Here is a 20,472-nt window from a genome sequence, read left to right as displayed (position 1 = left end):
TTTAACGAGTATCAATTACAAAGTTTTCATTCCAATGTGTGTGCTCAATATGTATTATTTTACTTAATGTTTCGTCTAAGAGGATATTCAATGGATGAAATTATTAATCGATTCGACAAAGAGGATAAAAATGTAAATGATGTATATGTTTTTGATTATATATTGAAAAGATATCCAGAATGTCTCAGTTCTTCTCGTGAGCTATACTGTGCATATCCTGTCTAACTTGATACTATATCATTAAGGTTTGATTCTCAATTCTGATTGTATTATGTCGAATGATATATCACCTGTTTTGTTAATTCCAAGTCCAAGTACTATTTACATAGCAGGATGTTCACAATCAGGTAAATCTATGTTTACTAAAAGATTAATTGAGAATGCCCATTCTATGTTTACAAAACCATTTCAGAAAGTTCTGTATGCATATTCTGTCTGGCAACCTTTGTATGAAGAAATGGAGAGAAATAATAATTCTCGAGAGTTTGTAGAATTCCATAAAGGAATACCTTCTGAAGAAAAACTAATTGAACTTTCAGGAAATCAAAATGATCATAGTTTGTTGGTTATTGATGATTTGATTGATGATGTCGTATCTAATCAACGTATGTGTAAAGTATTCACTGCTACAAGCCATCATTTGAATATATCAGTATGCTTAATTAGTCCAAGTATTTATGCTAATGTTTATGGCAAATATGCTCGAGTTATAGCTCTGAATTCTCATGTTATTATACTCCTAAAGAACAAGAGAGATCACATGCAAGTACAGATGATTGGACGTCAGATACTACCGGGATTAGGTAACTATTTCATGGATGCATATGTGAAAGCTGTGGAAAGTCAACCATATGGTTATCTGTATATTGATTTAAGTCCACACGGAGATACAAAATATCAGTTGAGGACCAACATATTTCCGGGTGAACTTCTCACTATTTATCAACCATCGTCTTCGTTAGTATAACGATACTAATAGTCGAATAAATAATGGAAAATGTGTTAAACTGTATGTCATTCCTACGGATACTATCGGAAACAACTTCAGATGTTCAAAGGAAGGATATTTTACAAACTATAACCAATCAGCAAATGGATGCTGTGTGTGAGGTAATTTTGATGAGAAATGTTACTATTCCATCGAGTCTAAAAAATAAACTTTCTACGAAGAAAAATGTCATTAGAATGATTGCAGACAGAAGAGTCGGACGTGTTCATACCAAAACATTAATACTATCAATTCGTTCTATACTACCTTGCCTCATAAATGAAGCAATATCAGTTTTAGAAGATAGCGATGGCAATGAAGAGGAAAATAATAGCAGAGGAACTAGTTCTTGTTCCGAAGAAGAAGTATGAACATTTAGTATCCTGCAGAATAACAAGTGAGGACACTACAGACACAATTAATGAAACTTCTGAAACGACGCCATTCAACACACCTCAAGCTGAAGATGATGATATTGACGACGGGTTATCTTCCAGTAACCAGACAGATTTAGAAGACAAATGCAACCGAACGAATGCAAAGTCAGAGACTAATCCACGGGTGAAAGGTTCAAAGATGTCACAGAAAAGGAGAATTAAATCAAAGCATATAACACCTTTACTGTGGTGTAGATATTAGAGGTAGTAGTGGGGCGGTGGGGGTTGCCTAATGGTTAAAGCGTTGGCTCGTCACGCCTAGGACCCGGGTTCGAATCCCCACATGGGCACACTGTGTGAAGCCCATTTCTGGTGTCCCCCACCGTGATGTTGCTGGAATATTGCTAAAAGCGGCGTAAAACCAAACTCAGTCAGTCAGTCAGTATTAGAGGTAGTATTATTGTTATTATATTATTATTAAATGAAACAACAACAATGATTTCTGTACATATAATTTCTTTATTACATTGAATATATGTTTGTGATGCTGACATAAAAAATATATATCAATTGTAATAAATTCCATGCAAACAGTTACATTTGTTTTTTCCGTCTATTTTACAACAGGTTTCAGTACTAACCTCAGAGGTTTGGTTGGAATACCATCATCTTGCACTTCTCTTTTGCAATAGAAGTAACTTAACCCCCAACGTTCTTGTCTGTAACTATAAACATGATTGTTGTGTGCTCGAAACCCATGATTGATAGAAGATTTGCTCTCTTTTCTAAATAATACATCTTTGTACATTTCAACAACGTTCTTCAGTCCTCTCTTGCTGAGACCTTTAGAACTAACTTTCAAATTGTCATCACTACAATCTTTACTTTTAGCTAAGACGTAAGTCTTTGAATTGAGCGAGATCATCTCAAAACCTTGGCTTTCCAACTTGAAAAGACCCGGTGTCCTTTTATCCCTCAAGGCGTGGAAAGAGCAACATTCTCTGGGGAAGAAGTGATTCACAGCATCAGATTCAATGTTATCTCTATCACAAAACCCCATTAACATATGATCAAACTCATCTGTCTTATCTTTCTTTATGATATCAGATAAGGTTCTACCACTTATTGCAAAATATAAACTATCAGTATCCATCTGTAGACACTCAAAATCAGATCTGTCAACAAAAACATCGAGGAAGTCATAATAAAATTCCAACATGCGTTCCTTAGCATACTGTAAAATGAAAAAACCAAGAACATTTGGAAGTGAAAGTTTGATAGTTTTCTTTGCCGTTTGCAACTCATAATCATCGTCTTCCAGTTCACAAATTGACACGAATGTTGGAGAATTTACTTTTATTTTTGCTTTATCAACCCCATGAAGATAAATACATTTTTTGTGAGCTTCTTGATTGAGAAGCATAGACCCATACGCCGAATTTCCAATTAATTTGAAAACTTCCCCCATAACAGCAAAATCAGGATTAGCATCCCCTAACCGACGGGCTTGTGTTACCTTTTCTGCAAAGTCAAGGAAACATTTGTTCCTTCCATATTCTACTACTTGATGAACTTTCGTAACATGTTAACCATGCAATAAATACCATTTTAGAAGAGGAGTAGCCAACAATAAATGTCGTGCTTTCATCCCACCTACTAGTAAAGTCCTGACATATTTCTTTATATTGCGTGATTCTGAATGATTTTGCATGTGCTGACCAATTACCTCATAAGGTACTTTAGTGGTAACAAATAAAGGTGACATTTCTGCAAATTGATCATACAATGGATCCGGCACTGCTATGTCAACTTCAACCAAACCAAACAGAGAGTCATCCAACACCCCCTCTAAAATATTTGCTTCAGTAACTGAACTCCGATGATATTTACGTGAGAATGGTTATTGCCTTTGCAAGAGAAAGTCTTGAAATTCAGTTGTCCCTCGTAAAATACGGAATTCACATTCCCAAATTACCAGGATGTCATACCCTTGAGATCTGATAAAAGTTTCTCTCTCCATAGTCATCTTATATCTTTGATATTCTTTATCACCAACAATTGTTTGTTTCTTTTTTTGTGAACAATTAGGTTTTTGACAACCATGAAAATAACATCCATAAAATTCGAAGCAACACTTTTTCTCTCTACTATAGCCGTCTACAAAATATGGTCCAATTGCTTTCTCTTTACCTTGGTTATTTAGTTTATGGTCTATGGTCATATTTTTCTTGAATGATAGCCAATCTAACCAATCATAAGCCGCAGTATATGTTTCCGATTGATATCTTTTAAAAAATTGATTTTTTTAAAAAAAAATTCATCTGGTGACCATCTCACATAGTATGATACAGGCATCTCCTGTGCTATGCAATTGAGATACAATGCATTCGCATCATATCCAACACATGATTTGCATGATTTGTTAGGGTTACCTCGTAAATGAGTTTCTCCTGCTTTATGATACCTTGTGAAAATAATGGATGGACCCCCAACCACTCCTTGCTTTACTGCATGATATAAAGATTTATTTCCTTCATTGAATAATGAAAAGCTGGAATTGTTTTCATGGGCACAGTTAAACAATAACTTCCTTGCAATGCCTGGTACAGATATAGCCTCTTTAAAAATATCAATATGCAGTTTAGTCCAGTAGAAATGTTTAAGTTTAGAAACACCTTCAATTCCTGGCAAAACATCTAGATTATTGTACCATATAAGAAAGTCTTTTAGAGATGATATTCGCTCTGACTTCCATATCTCTTTTAAGTATTTATAATTTTCTTCTTTAGATTTGGGTATCTCACGTTATTTCATCATTGATAAAATCTCACTAGAATCCTTATCAGGATTATCTGTACATTTCTTAAGATACTGTGATCTACAAAGGTCTTCTAAAGTATTACATTGATTGAGATTTGACCAAAAAGCTTCAATAGGTGGTAGTTGTTTCTCTTTTAAAACATCAATATCTGTAAAATATTCATAACAAAAGAATCCCTTTTTCTGAGAAACACCAAAACTTAATAAGAAATCAGCATAACTAGTACCAGGAGGAAGATACTGAAAAAGATCTAAAAACTTAAACTGAGAGTTAGCAATTCACAGATATTGATTATTTCTTTTTACAACAAAACTAGTCTTGTTAGATTCAACCAAACCAAGGGAGTGGAGCTAAACGTGCTTTCACTAAATTCAAATCATACTTTGATGAATTGAATCCGATCACTGGTATCTGACTAACATAAGTATTTAATTTTTTCTGCATTGATAACAATTGATTATAAAAAAGTTTAGCTGAAACTGAAGAAATAGATAAGATATCCTTTTCTTGTCCGGAAGAATTATGAGTCAAATCTTCCTCAAAGTCACTGTCTTCCAAATCTTCCCAGTCGTTATAACTCACATTCAAGTGATTAGTCTCACGCAGTTTTTGTAAGGCACTATGATAAACATTTGGCTTTGAAAGTCTGTTTATCATCGCTGCAGATGGTAGTTCATCTGCATCATAATCAGCGTCATCGTTGATGACGATATCATTGTCACAATAACTCTGTCCATCTTGAACATTCACACGTCCAGTGTCACAATCTGCATTGTTGTTATCACCAATGGAATGTTTCTTCCAATATTCTAATTGAATATCTAGTTGTGTAAAAACATTTGATAATTTTTCCTTTGTACGTTGATTTGCACAAATGCTAATTTCAGACATATATCCCACCATCTCTTTCAATAATAATTCTGTATCCTCATGAATAATGCATTTAGGCTGAGTGTAACCTGGAACATTACTACATATGCTTACAGACACTGGTATGTGTTTGTGTCCATGATTGCTTTTCACTATTTATAACATCAATATTTGGGATAACTTCCAACATAGCTTCAAAATCATACATTATGAACCAATCATACAGTTTGAGGTTAGGAGGAACTTCAACATCAGTTAATTCAAATAATTCTTCAAAAACATTCTTGATTGGTTTAAAGTATCCTCCAGGGTATTTAAATTTAGTTTTCCTAAAGCATTCACTTTTTTCATGTCTTTTCAGTCTGTAGGGTTTTGGAAAAAGCATATCACAGCATCTACACTTATATCTTTTAGTGAAACCAGCTAAATTAGTTATATAACTCTGATGATTATCAAAACAATTCATATTCAGTGTGGAACGATATCCGTCAGTTTTAGTAGAAAGGTATAAAGGTGTACAATTATCTTCATTTGAATTGTAAAAAAACACATTAACATTAATTCCAAACACTCGTTCAAAAGAAGGTACATCATCCGGAATTTATAATCCTTGAAATTGTTTTATTTTCCATTTACAAGATTTCTTTTCATTTTGTTTTCCAAATTTTGCTTCATACCATTTTAAAAAAAGAAACTTAGTATCTTTTTTCTAATCTCATTAATCTATTACTTTTTCTTTTCTTTTTTTCCCAAAAGTATTTGTTTTTTCCTGTGATATGCTAAACATCTAAAAGCACACAAATTATCTGACTTATCACCAAAAGTAATTAGGTTCTTTTTGTTTTTTAACCATGGTGGCGTATGCTCATTCCCATTCCCTAACGTATAAGAGGTACGATATATTGTGTACACAATATTTGTAACTAAAACAGCTTTCCATTTAGTATTTGGTCTTTGTAACATTATGTAATCTTCAATATTCTTATCTTCTATTTTCTTAAGGACTCGTTTTAGGCTTTGTAAATTTAGGATCAAAAGAGGTTTGTCAAAAAAAACCCCAGCATTATGGTATGGAATGAAGTAACGGTATTGACCTGTATCCAAGTTTTGCAAAATAATGCCAAATGATAAATTTAGTTTGAAGGATTTATTTTCCTGTTGATAAATATACTTCAATTGTGATTCGAAGTTTATCTCATTAATATCACTTCCGCCTATAGGGAAATTAAATTTTCGAACAATTTTTCTTTACATTGAAATCATCGTGAGGTTTCAAAATTATTGATTTATAAGTTTCATATGTTTCTTTTAAAGGTTCATCTATTAACTCACCATCTTCATTATTCCATGGTTTACTGATATCATTGATCCAAGGTCCGTCCTGTGTCGATCCACCACCACCATATTGATTGTGATTAAGTATTTGATGAACAGTTAAAAGGTTTTTGTTGGGAAATCTTTTATCACATTTCCTGCAATTGTAAGCAATACATAGCTTTTTGTTATGACATGTTCGTTGATGTAAACATAAACTTTGTAAAGTAGGAAATGATTTCGAACACTTTTGACAATTTTGTTTCTTCTTCTTCATGTTAATTTCACAAACCTTAATGTGATTATTAAACAAAGTGCGGTTATAAAACTTTGTGTTACACTCAGTACAAGTATACCTCTTTCTAATTTTACATTTGCAATCATGTATCAGATACAGAATTCTACACTTACCCTCATACCCACATACACAATTATAAACATTTTGTGCACAATGGTGTGTATATATTCTTGAAAAAAATAACTGTCATAATTTTGATTTTGAACGTTTAGACTGTTAGATACATGTTTAAAGTAATGTTTACTTTAGTTGGGAAAATTTCGTATATGAAAACGTGTGTTTTACTGCCATGATACAAATAATCTTATTTTGAAAGTGAATAATTTTCCAGTTTACCATTACATTCGAAACACATATTGTAGTTAACATATTGATAATTTGCTGTCCTAAAAAACAAGTGATCTTATTTGAAAGAAAATGGATAATTCAAAATGCGTACTTACATGCCATTAAATGTAATAAAAAATTGTCTTACCTGAGTGGCAGCGTCTTTGTTGAGGTATAGATAATCTATTTCCCCAAGTGCGTTCAGTTTAGAGATAACTGCGTATCTCCTTCTTGAAGCTGTTTGCAAAGTGACACCTACCCTGAGGGATATGGTGTTTTGCACTGTGATTTCCATTTTGTCAGTGCCAGCTGTCGATTTTAGAATGAAGTATTCATCGTCACCTTCGTCTGATGACGAAGGGAGATAGTGAATAGTTTCATCACTTTCGTCTGTTGAAAATCCATCTTCGTCGTTGAATTTCCTCTTTTTAGGCAGGGTCATGCCACTTCCCGATGCTATTGGCTCCATTTTTGTCTCAACTTTGCTGTGGTGCTTTGACGAATGATATTCTCGGCTTCCACAGCATTTATACAGTTTTACACTTAACCCTTTAACTGTTGGGATTCACATTATATAACATAATTCCCAACAGTTGAAGGGTTAATTGTTCCATTATCCAAATTTTCACTATTGGTATTTAATTTGTTTGGATAGTGAAAATCATCTTGTAGAATTAAGGTGTGGGTTATAAGTTCTACATACCCCCAGAGAGTGTCGCCAAATTTCTGATAAGACACTTACGACTATGTTTACAAATCATGATAATCTGAGGTTATGTATGCAACTTATATACCATCAAATATTTTGAGGAAAGGTAATCTTATTTGAAATAAATTAAGCTCTCAGCTTTTTAGCTGATTTGATGAAATTCCTAACGTGGGGGATAGGGTACACAAACTGTGATGAGAGGCGATAGCTTCAATGTCTTTATCAACGCATGACACAACAAAAACCTTTTATCCTTCACTGTTCCTCGGGGATAGCAAGTGGATGTTATATTCCCAACTACCTTCACATTCTAAACCTGAGTATTTCAGAGTAAGAAATATCAGTTCATTGTTGGGTACTTGTAAGCACACTGAAAACCATTGATGTGATGTGATGTGACATTGGGTTTTACGTCGTGCTTGAGAATATTTCGCTCATATGACAACGTGCATGTGTGTGTGTGTGTGTGTGTGTGTGTGTGTGTGTGTGTATGTGTAGGTGCGGCTGCTTGTACTAGCCCATACTAAAGCTGGTTTTATAGTGCTAGCCCACTGGGATACCATGCCGCAGTGAAGGAGGAATACCCCATTCAGACACATTATACTGACTCCGAGCCGACCAGTCCTTGTTGTACCCATTAATACTGAGCGCCAAGCAGGGACCAACAAGTATCAAGTCTTTTGGTATGACGCGATTAGGGATCGAACCTTCGACCTTTCGCTCTCCGGGCGGACGCTCTTACCACTACACCACGGAGGCGGTCGAAAACCATTGAAGACATGGTGGTGGTAATAGAAGGGGAACAGTGAATCCAGTCAAATAAAGTTACTTTTTCCCCCTGTGATCTGACTAAGAATAATATAATAAAAAAAGAAATGGGAGGATGACTTCATCAAAACTTACCACATACACGCAGTAACCATAAACAACTCAACTATATATTAATTCAAGTCTTTATTATATAACAAAAATCATGGCATTCAAATGATATACAAACATTGGTAGTAATACCAAATATAAATAATGAGTTGTGAGAGGTAGTTGATTGTTTGGGGTTTGTTTTTTGATGTTGTTGTTAGTTTTTTTTTAAAGATAAATACTTAGTTGTGATAGGTAGGTTTTTTGGGGGTATGTCTTAAATATGTACATTTGAGTACTAAACACAGGATTTAAAATAATATCAACAAATATAATATTTAATAATCAAATCATTCAAATGTAATACAGACATTAAGCAGTAATATCAAGATAAAATTAGTTGACAGAGGTATTTAAGCATATTTCAGCATCAAACATAAGACTTAGAAGCAAATATCAACAATATATAATATTGATATATATATATATATATATATATATATATTGAGTATTAACACAAAAAGATTAAAAAATATCATCATTAAAACAGTTTAGACTAATTTATGGGTTGACTTATTGTGTCCTGAAACAACATTTAAAATCTCACAATATAAGAGAACAAATGAAACCAACATCTAATACACATTTCTACACAGTTTTTGATTATAACTTGAAGGTGATCTCTCTTGTTCTTTAGGAGTATAATAACGTTTCTGGTATGTCTTAAATAATAAGTATATATCTGAGTATTTAACACAGGATTCATAATGTTGAATAATATCAATAATACAAGTCAATAATTTATTATTTGACAATAATGACATTCAAATGTAATCCAAACGGTAATATCAAACATAAATAATTAGTTGTAAGAGGTAGATAGGTATATGTTAAGTAAAAACCAGGTTCTATGGATAGTCAACTTAAAATGAAATACAGAACATCAGCAGTAATACTTAACATAAATACTAAGTTGTGAGAGGTAGTTCTTTGGTATGACTTAAATATTAGCATAATTGCAGAAAAAGGTGTGTTCTATGGATGATCAACTTCAAATGTATATAAACATCAGCAGAAATATTCAAGATAAATTCTTAGTTGTGAGAGGTAGTTTGTTTTGTCTTGTTTTTGTTTTGTTTGTTTGTTTTGTTTGTTTTTGTCGGAATATCTTAAATAAGTGCATTTGAGTTCTAAACACAGGATTTAGAAGAATATCAACATATAAAGTCAACATTCAACACATCCAAGATAAATATTTAGTTGTGAGAGGTATGTTTTTCGATATGTCTTAAATAAGTACATTTGAGTACTAAACACAGGATTTAGAACAATATCAACAACATATAAAGTCAATATGGAACAAGTTTTTATGGATAACAACTTCTTTATTTCGTGAGTGCGACGTTTCGATACAGATTCTTGTACCGTTGTCAAGCAAGAGTGATACATGAAGTGGAGGAGCTGCATATATATACTGTATATAACAATGAAACAACATACATTGTAATTGACAGAGGAAACAACATAATTGCCATAATTGGTTTAGCAGTAAGCTGATGAAGCCAGTGAGTACACAAAGGATAGTGAATGGAAGCCAGAGATGTATAAATACAGGAGTAGTTACAATGAGATGTTTATACAATAGGTGCGATGTTTATACAATAGATTGGGCTTGGTGGAGGAGTGGATCATAAGCTGATGGAATGAAGTATCCTTGGTCACGGGTGATGGTGGGCTTATGGCGTTTACAACATTGCAAATATTATAAACACAGTTATATATTAACTTATTATGTATCTATTTGTGAATTTTTTATCAACTTACAGATGAAAAAGTTGATGGGTGATGTGTAAGTGACTCCTGAGATTTATTGATTGATGATGTGCTGGTGGCTCTTTCAGTTGACTGCATAAAAATAAAAAAACATGTTTGTTAATTATTGTAATAGGAACTCATACTAGTAATTCTTAATATTTTCTTAGCCAATATTACTTTAATCATTGTAATTTGGAAACAGTTACAAGTATTGTAAAAGACATGTTGTATTATTCATTAATAACAATTGATATTTAATCCTAATGATAAAAACAGAGTACCTGATTTGGGCAATCGCTACCACCGATTCGTAATCTGGTCTTCCTGGGATAGATCACCATCTCACATGTTATGGCACTGTCAGTCAGCTGCACAAAGTGCAAATTTGGAAACATGTTTCCATCGATGATTGTTGATTTCATTGGCCAATTGTCTCCTTCTAGTCGGTTGCTTTCGGTAAAGACTTTGTTTTGTTCGAAAACATCACATGGTTGTACATAATTACAATGCATGTATGTTCTAGAAGTGAAATCACATCGCTTCGGTTCTGTAGCTACAGTTGCCAACAAAACGATGCCTAATATCTTTATTTTACTTATATCAGCTCTGACTTATAGTTCGTCGGATAATGTGATAATGTTGTAGTTTCGTATCCATTGATGCTCGCTCGCGACTGATTGTAGCGGAGACTTTCTTGAAATGGAATATAGCACAAAAAAACCCCCAAAACAACACAGTCAGCTGGGCAAAAAGTTCAATATAGAACTAACTTTATGGATAACAACTTCTTTTTATTCGTGAGTGCGACGTTTCGATACAGATTCTTGTACCGTTGTTATCCATAAAGTTTGTTCTATATTGTACTTCCCAACTTCTAAATACCACTCAAAGAAGTTCGGCAAAAAAGTTGTGTTAACGATGTTGAATGCGTTGATCACCGCGCGAGATTCATGCTATAGTCTTTTTCAAATAATATAATATACTTTTTTTTTCTGTGAAAAGATTATATTCATTCACTTCAATTCTGCACTCATGGGGAGCAGATAACGTTATACATCTGAATTTACATTGTCATTCCTAATGAGACTATGGATCATTCATATTTGCTAAAACTTATGAGGGATAAGTATAGCTCTAGATAAGTGCCATACATTATGAAACGTCACGAATGAAATCTGAAACCATTCAGAACGAAAAAGCGTGGTTGTGGGGGAACTAATAGTACTACTAATGTATCTGCGGAAGATAGAGTGGCGCTGTGGTGTCGTGTTCACTGGATGGTATATCTACTCCTTAAGATTTGTGTGATGAATGGGTCTTCCAGAAGGTCCCACTTTGGCCAATACTTCCTTGTCTACGTAGCAAGGTGAGTCCCGCCGATGCTGAGCAGATCTGGTCGGAGATAGACTCCTGGTACTTCTCCTGGATGACCATGGAGAAAAGCATACGCTCTTTGTCGGACTGTGGGTCTTTGAAGTGTGATATCATCGCCTTGTTGATGGACCTGGACCTGGAGGCCCAGGAGGACTTGTCTGATAATAGTATCAAGCTGAGCAAGCCGCGAAGACACTGCATTCTGGTAGCTTTGGTTATTGATGACTTGCAAAGTTGCTCCAGTTGGTGGTAAGGTGAAGGAGGACGATCCTTCGATGGGGAAGCTATGGGTTGTTGATGTCGTCTGCTATGAACTCTGCTCGGCGCATGTTACAGCCTAGCTATGGGGCTTATGGGTAATTCCCGGGTATAAGCGAGTGAGCATGTATAAAAGGTGACGTGACAGGGGTAACCCGTCTGCAATCAAAGTTAGCTGGTATTTATCATCGTAGATTGATGTTGGCCCTTCATGATACGATTCTAACCCTGTTGGTACTAATATGACAGTGTGAAGAGTCACAGGCTTGGTCAAGTGCATCCGCTGCACATATGCAGCTTGGAATGTGTTGGGGTGAGATGTGTTTTTTTCTATTGAAGGGGAACACATGCACTTGATTTTTTTTCCACTACTATTCGCAAATGAGATCAGATAAGCAAAATTAAGTATGATTTGTACCGGAAAATATGACTGCTCCCTTGTGAAAGACAATCTGAAGTATCTCCTTTGTTTGCCCTTGAGCCATGAAGTTGGGGAATAATCACATAGGTTTTGATTGTTAAGCATACCCAAGACTTTTTCTATTGTGCTGCATTTCTTTTGTCACGCATTATGCTCATTTTCAGTCATTTGTAATCAGATAAATCCCAAGCATGCACACATTTTCTCAAAGAGTTCAATAGTCCATAAAGCTGTCTGCAAGCCGCCATTTTGGGAAGAGGGAGAGTTAATTATTTCAAAATGTTTTGTATTATTCTAAAATTATGTATTTTTTGTCTTTTCATGAACCTGTAAATCACTATTTATGAAAATTATAGGTGTGTAATGAATGGCAATACTAAAGATCGAAGGGGAAACGCTGAAAATAGTATGTCATAGTTTATGTAATGTGCATGCGCACAAAATACAAAATTTGAGGTGCCTCCATATCTGAAAGTATTTCAGATATGTTCTTTTATATGATGACCGATTTTGGTGCTTTTATCATCAAATGCACAATTCTTATGAAAAATTGATCTTAGCCGCTTCACTATATCGTTAACAATCGTATGACGTCATAATATGACGCATGCAGTGCACGGAGTTCGAAAACCGTTGGATTAGCTGTTTTTGGGTTCACCGTGTACACATTTATTTTAACGACTTCCACTGCTTTTCTAAAACACTTTTATACATTGAATCGTTTACACACAACTTTAACATAATTTACCCTTTTTATAGCAGTTTTAAGCTTGTCAGAATGTGTTTCACTGATTTATATAAATCCAGTCGAGAGGCAGGCGCCATTTTGTTTACATGTCATACAGTCGTTAGCGACCTTATCTATCTTCTAAATGAAATAAAATGATATTTGTACATTCAACATGGCGGTAAGATAACACGCTGTAAACTTCTCCCTCTGGTAATAGGGTATGCCTCGAGAGAAGCATACAATTTATACAGTTCAGGTCAGACTGGATCTATTTAAAACGATACCTTTACACGAGTAGAGTGGTACAGCTTTTCAATGGACTAAAACAAATCGCCGCCCCACTATGGGACGAGCCTATTCTGCCTTATGCTGACGTTGTAGTAAGAGAGATGGACTGAGACAAAGTAAACCTATGTGAGTGTAGACCCTGGTGTTGACGTTGTAGTAAGAGAGATGGACTGAGACAAAGTAAACCTATGTGAGTGTAGAACTTGGTGTTGACGTTGTAGTAAGAGAGATGGACTGAGACAAAGTAAACCTATGTGAGTGTAGAACTTGGTGCTGACGTTGTAGTAAGAGAGATGGACTGAGACAAAGTAAACCTATGTGAGTGTAGAACTTGGTGGTGGGTAAATCATTGTATGAATGTGGGCACTTAGGAGTCATGGTCTTCAGACCTCCTTCACTCCTTGACTTAGGGATTAGTGAGTTATTTGGCACTGAGCTTTGTTGTCATTTGACTCAACGTGACATCAGTGTTATTAAAGAACAAGATATTATTCAGATAGATACAGGTAAACGGGTTAATGTGGCTAACATGTTAACAAATAGTCTATTGCATAGAACAAACGGTTTGCATAACGTCTTTTTTATTCCTAGGAGATATCATAACAGTAGATTTTATAAATAGTCTACGTTGAACACGTAGAACAAACGCAGTACTGTTGTATGTTCATTTTTTATTGGAAACTAATAAAATAAGTGATTTTTGATGATAAATAACAACGTCTTTTATTCCTAGGAGATATCATATTGACAGTAGATTTTGTATATTGCCCTCACAATGCTATGACGTCATGAACTTGATGACTCGTGGTGATATATTTGATATCAAAAGACACTCGGTTGAGATTCTCTGTACATTAGCAGGTAATCGAAAGTTGATTGTTATACTGTAAACTGCCAGGCACATGCGTGATTTCACTTCCCATATGCACGCAATCTTCACGCAGCATTTTCATCGTGTAATTACTCCTTCCAACAGTAATTTCATGAGGAAAAGAAAGTGGTTTTCCATGGGTCATATCATCCAATAACGACTGTAATCTGTTAACAATGAATGTTTTAGGGAACTGCTATGACGCAACGGTCAGACAACACGATGTTGTACAGTCGACTTCAAAACAACGGGCAGTATCCTGTAAGTAACAAGTAGTCTTTTACATAGAACAAACGTTTTGGAAACGTTTTAGGGATAACAACGTCAGTAGATTTTGTAATATTTCCCAGTAATTTCCTGGTTTTCCATGGGTCATATCATCCAAGGAGATATGAATATTGCAAGTAGATTTTGTATATTGCCCTCACAATGCTATGACGTCATGAACTTGATGACGTCACAATGCTATGGCATCTCTGCACTGTAAGTCTAATGGCAGTACTGTGATCAGGTATGTTCATTTTTTTATTGGAAACTAATAAAATAAGTGATTTTTGATGATAAATAGAATCTCACCTTCGTGTCTTCTGATATCACATATATCAACATTCGTTGATAAAGTAAACATATCCCTGGCAAGCCTCGGATATTTGTAACTTTCTGAACTCGTGGTGATATATTTGATATCAAAAGACACTCGGTTGAGATTCTCTGTACATTAGCAGGTAATCGAAAGTTGAATGTTATACTGTAAACTGCCAGGCACATGCGTGATTTCACTTCCCCATATGCACGCAATCTTCACGCAGCATTTTCATCGTGTAATTACTCCTTCCAACAGTAATTTCATGAGGAAAAGAAAGTGGTTTTCCATGGGTCATATCATCCAATAACGACTGTAATCTGTTAACAATGAATGTTTTAGGGAACTGCTATGACGCAACGGTCAGACAACACGATGTTGTACAGTCGACTTCAAAACAACGGGCAGTATCCTGTAAGTAACAAGTAGTCTTTTACATAGAACAAACGTTTTGGATAACAACGTCTTTTATTCCTAGGAGATATCATATTGACAGTAGATTTTGTATATTGCCCTCACAATGCTATGACGTCATGAACTTGATGGCAGTAGATTTTGTATATTGCCCTCACAATGCTATGACGTCATGAACTTGATGACTCGTGGTGATATATTTGATATCAAAAGACACTCGGTTGAGATTCTCTGTACATTAGCAGGTAATCGAAAGTTGATTGTTATACTGTAAACTGCCAGGCACATGCGTGATTTCACTTCCCCATATGCAAGCAATCTTCACGCAGCATTTTCATCGTGTAATTACTCCTTCCAACAGTAATTTCATGAGGAAAAGAAAGTGGTTTTCCATGGGTCATATCATTCAATAACGACTGTAATCTGTTAACAATGAATGTTTTAGGGAACTGCTATGACGCAACGGTCAGATAACACGATGTTGTACAGTCGACTTCAAAACAACGGGCAGTATCCTGTAAGTAACAAGTAGTCTATTACATAGAACAAACGTTTTGGATAACAACGTCTTTTATTCCTAGGAGATATCATATTGACAGTAGATTTTGTATATTGCCCTCACAATGCTATGACGTCATGAACTTGATGACGTCACAATGCTATGGCATCTCTGCACTGTAAGTCTAATGGCAGTACTGTGATCAGGCCCCGAGGTTATAAAACTGTCTTGAGTACGATCTCATGCTCAAATCGAGTTTCGTGCTCAACTCAAAACTCAGACTCGGTAAATGGAGGTTATTAAAAATTCTGAGTAGGTTTTCGTGCTCAACTTGAGCATGAAATGCTATGATCTCAAGTATGCTCTGGACCGTGCTCAACGCTGAGTTCGATGTCAACAATGGCAGCTCAGATTCGGCAAGCTCTGCGGACATCCCGTGTACCGAGAGTGTTCCGAGATCGATGAAGTGTTTGAGAGGTATCGTTTTAGACCAAGAACAATAATATATTTGCTCGGGCTTCTGGATTTACCCATACACACAGCTCGGAACTATTCACTGCCACCTCTGTTGCAACTACTCCTCTGCCTTCGCTTTTTGGCGACAGGCGCTATGCATCTGTTGGTTGGGGACAGTCTCAACATTTCTAGATCAACAGCGGGCAGATGTATACGGGCAGTGTCAGTAAAAATAGCCGAACTGTCGAAGAATTTTATCCAGTTTCCAGTTGGAAGGGACGCCGTTCGTGCAAAGGAGGCATTCAGCAACATTGCAGGTACGTGCATGGGGTTTTCCCAATCTAAACATACATAAATGATTTCATTGGTGTGGTTCGCGTCAGTGATATTTTGATTGGCCAGTGTATTGGGTCAGGGGTCGAGGACGTGTCACAGATAACAACAAACCCTTAGAATTTAGCGATGATGTTAATCTGGGGCTTTGGTTGCGAATGAAAACTGTTTAAAACTGAAAAATAAAATATGCTATCTATTGTGAGACTATGATATATTGTACTTGCAGGATTCCCGAATGTCGTTGGGTGCATCGACGGTACTTTTATCCGAATACAGCGGCCGACTGCAAACGAGGGAGACTTCGTGAACCGTCGAGGTTACCATTCCCTAAATGTTCAGGTAACTATCGATATGAATAACACAATTTAACATACACAATGAGTTTAGGGTTCGTTTGAAGATGGTGTAGGTGTTGGGTGTGATTTCTTATATGTACATTTGGAAAGATGATATTTAATACTTCTGTTTTAAATCCTACAGATGTGCTGTGATGCAAACTTTAAAATCACCAGTTGCAACGCCAGCTGGCCCGGATCAGTGCATGACAGCCGCATCTTCCGGACATCAACACTGTGCCGTCTATTTGAAAATGGTAACCTATATTTCAGAACATTTACCTAACAATTTTGTGCAAGTAAAAGCAAGATATAGTTGATGGGTTGTTTTACATATAATGCCAAAATATTACAAATAATGTTATTGTTATTATTGGTTAATATGTAGAGTGAAAGTAGTGATTAGTTCTGAAAGTAGTAGATACTTAATTGAGTTTCAGTTGATATACTATGATAAACATTGTCTTTAATCAAGATGACTATAAGTATTCCAGCTGAAAGTGTTATTTCACACAATATGTATAATTTCAGCATTGCAATTCTTAATATCTGAAATAAATATCACATATGTTATATCTACACATTTCGCTTAATACATTATGCTGTCATCTTTTACAAGTTTTCAATTTTTGTTTGTTTAAGGACAGTACACTGGCTTTCTACTGGGGGACTCAGGCTACCCATGTCGTTGGTTCCTCCTGACACCTTTACTGAACCCAACCAATCGTGCCGAGGAGCGATATAATGGTTCTTTGTGCAGGACAAGGGTGCTCATTGAGCAGACATTTGGCATTCTGAAAAGGCGGTTTCAGTGCCTGCACAATGAGCTTCGGGCCACACCTAAGAATGCAGTTACCTATGTTGTTGCATGTGTTGTCTTACACAATCTGGGGATTGAAAGGGGTGATATAATTAATAATGAAGAAAATCTTGTGCCTCCAACACCAAATGCTAATGACAATTATGTACCATTAGTTACAGGTCAAAATGATGGAGCTGATGTGAGACATCACATTATTCGGACATTTTTCAATCATTAATCATACTACCATTGCCTCATTACAATAATATCCCTTTTATTGATTGTGCGCGTAATATTGCTCTGCAGAAATTATTGTCACCCCTAAAAATACATGAATAGAGCTGACATTGTATAACACTATTCCTTTAGAGGGAATACAATACTGTCAAAAATGTTATTAAAAACAACTGACAGAACTGAAGTAATATGGTACTTAGTAGACTTAATGAATTCTGCAGCAATACCATCTGGACCAGGAGAGTGGTGCAAATACTGTTTCAATTAAAGGTTAGGCTGATGAAATACTACAATTTACATCTTCTTGATGAAATAGTTCTTACTTTCCTATTTCAAACATTTCTGCTTAAAAATGTAAGACAAAATCTTGAGTAAAATTTGATGTCATTTATTCTTCAGTTTTACAGTGTTCCAATGACACTCCAAATTCGGCATTTATCTTAAGTTGATAGTATATTGATCTGACATGGAGCAACTGAATTTCGGAATCTAATTTCTTTTGATTTTTTGCTAACATTTCAATTTCCATTTGCAGCTTCTTTTGTTCAAGTTTGATTCTTTTAGTGTCCTCTATTGTGTTGTGATATGTTGCCTCAGCTTGATTTCTTCTCTGCTTCCGGCTTTTTTTTATCTCTGTAAGCATAATGAAACAGACATTTGATATGTTTAGTGTAAAGTCAATTATCTAGCAATGTTCTATCATACGTTCTGTTAAAATGACAACTTGGGATGATATTCCATGCAAATATGTTACTGTTTGCTAGTATTGCACTTGTATTATGGTAACCAAACTGCAACTTTGACAATGTAACATATGTTATGTGTGGGATTACACTTTCTTAGTAAAGTACAGATTCTAGTATCTTTTCAATTGAGTCCCATCCAGGATTCGAACCCACACCCTCAGAGTCAGGCACCTAATCGCCAGCACACAAAGTCAGCCGCATAACCCATTCAGCTACCGCATTGTGTGCTGGTGATTAGGTGCCTGACTCTGAGGGTGTGGGTTCGAATACTGGATGGGACTCAATTGAAAAGATACTAGAATCTGTACTTTACTAAGAAAGTGTAATTCCACATATAACATATGTTACATTTGACCACTTTCTAAATGGCATTGTGTAATCATAACTTTGACAATACTGAAATATGCACATTAGTTCATATTTTGTTTTTTTACATATATTAGTATAACATTTCAAATGTACCATCTGAATGGTTTTCCTGTTGAGGCACTGCCCTTTCACCTTGTGGTTCTTCACCTACTGGGCCTGTAAAAGATGAATACCATTTTCACATTCAAGGAATTAAAGATAACTTATCTTTTCCAAGACAGTATACTTATATTGTTCACATTAATGGAATTGATATTTTCACAAAATAAAGGTTATTGGTAATACTATTAGTTGAGATTTTAGGAATTATGCTCTTGAAATATGTAGTTTAAGGGAAACAACCCAGCAAGTACTACAGATGTTTCATGTTATACATGAGATGTGTATATTACTGTATTACATGTAAATAGTATTCAGAGACCATAAAATGTTTGTTTTACCTTCTGCTGCAGTGTCAGTTTCATCTGCACAGGCATAAGCATCTGTTGTAAATAGGAAAGCAAAATGTATTTTTCAGCTATTTTAACTTTTTTCAATTTATTACTGTTACATACAAATACCTGTACCTTCAAATGTTATGACTGAGTAATTGTCTTCAAATACATTATTTGACACAGATTAATCATTACCTGTATGCTTTGGAATCGATGTAATACACAACAAATGTATTATTTACTATGATCACATGAATAGCAAGCTTTGTGTCTTAAAAGTAGTACTTGTTGTATTTGTCTCGGACAGTACTTGATTTGTCCATGATGGTGGTGTCAAGAATGTTTTTCTTATTCCTTGTTTGGTCATCAGAATGAAAAGGTTCCAGGTTTTAAGTCTCACCACAGGCAGCAGTATTATCTGAATGTTTGCACAAAATTGATATCATTCTTTAAAAATATGGAAAAAGACTCCTTACCATCAGTGTCAATGCCATGGTCTAGGCCATGAATGCCTGGCCTCCCTTCCAATGACTGGGAAAGCACCTCATCTGCACTTGTTAGTGCTCGTGGTGGAGGCCCTCCTCCAGTAACGGCCATTGACCTTTTGAGGCCATCGATCTTTGCTTTAGCTACAATAAACAAATTGCAGGTTAACTTCACTTATTAATACACATATTTTATATTTGGATTATACCTGAATAATAAACAATGATCCTTACGTCGACATGTGTTCATGTCTTATTGAGAGATTAAGAATAATTTTCTGTATTTAAATAATAAGTACCTAATACATAATCATGGATGAAAAACAAACCCACTACTATTTACATCAAATGTGAAAGAGTACCTCTTTGCTTCAGATTAAAATACTTCTTCTTCACCTCCAGTGTCTCTCGTTTGGCATTGATGTGTCTACTGAAAGTATACAAGTTTTATTATCAA

The 20,472-nt window shown here is 35.3% G+C and overlaps 2 protein-coding genes across 8 annotated transcripts in view; both read left to right on the top strand.

Moving 5' to 3' along the window:
- LOC124288358 overlaps nt 1–20,472 on the top strand; it is a 163,043-nt gene that overhangs the window by 11,172 nt on the left and 131,399 nt on the right. For 6 of the 7 annotated variants that reach the window (XM_046724869.1, XM_046724868.1, XM_046724867.1 and 3 more), the window contains exons 2-4: nt 14,509–14,580; nt 15,245–15,316; nt 15,762–15,833. In XM_046724869.1, coding sequence (XP_046580825.1) covers nt 14,518–14,580; nt 15,245–15,316; nt 15,762–15,833 — 207 coding nt within the window. In that variant the 5' untranslated portion in view covers nt 14,509–14,517. Of the gene's footprint in view, nt 1–14,382; nt 14,581–15,244; nt 15,317–15,761; nt 15,834–20,472 lie in introns of those variants that run through there. The other variant, XM_046724865.1, reaches the window with a different exon arrangement.
- On the top strand, nt 16,820–18,448 carry LOC124288360 (putative nuclease HARBI1). Its single transcript, XM_046724872.1, has 3 exons — nt 16,820–16,946; nt 17,088–17,199; nt 17,585–18,448. Exons 2-3 carry the CDS (start codon nt 17,088–17,090, stop codon nt 17,980–17,982), a joined length of 510 nt encoding a protein of 169 aa, XP_046580828.1. The 5' UTR covers nt 16,820–16,946; the 3' UTR covers nt 17,983–18,448.

The sequence above is a fragment of the Haliotis rubra genome, unplaced genomic scaffold, assembly GCF_003918875.1.
Source record: "Haliotis rubra isolate DU_JTF1 unplaced genomic scaffold, ASM391887v1 Scf416, whole genome shotgun sequence".
In the NCBI taxonomy this organism is placed as follows: domain Eukaryota; kingdom Metazoa; phylum Mollusca; class Gastropoda; order Lepetellida; family Haliotidae; genus Haliotis; species Haliotis rubra.
The sequence above is the reverse complement of the archived record's forward strand: the minus strand, read 5'-3'. Positions and strand labels throughout refer to the sequence as shown.

Coding starts and splice junctions, on each gene's coding strand:
- LOC124288360 (XM_046724872.1), top strand. CDS start 17,088: ATGTGCTGTGATGCAAACTTTAAAATCACCAGTTGCAACGCCAGCTGG. Junction 17,200..17,584: donor GTGCCGTCTATTTGAAAATG/GTAACCTATATT, acceptor TGTTTGTTTAAG/GACAGTACACTGGCTTTCTA.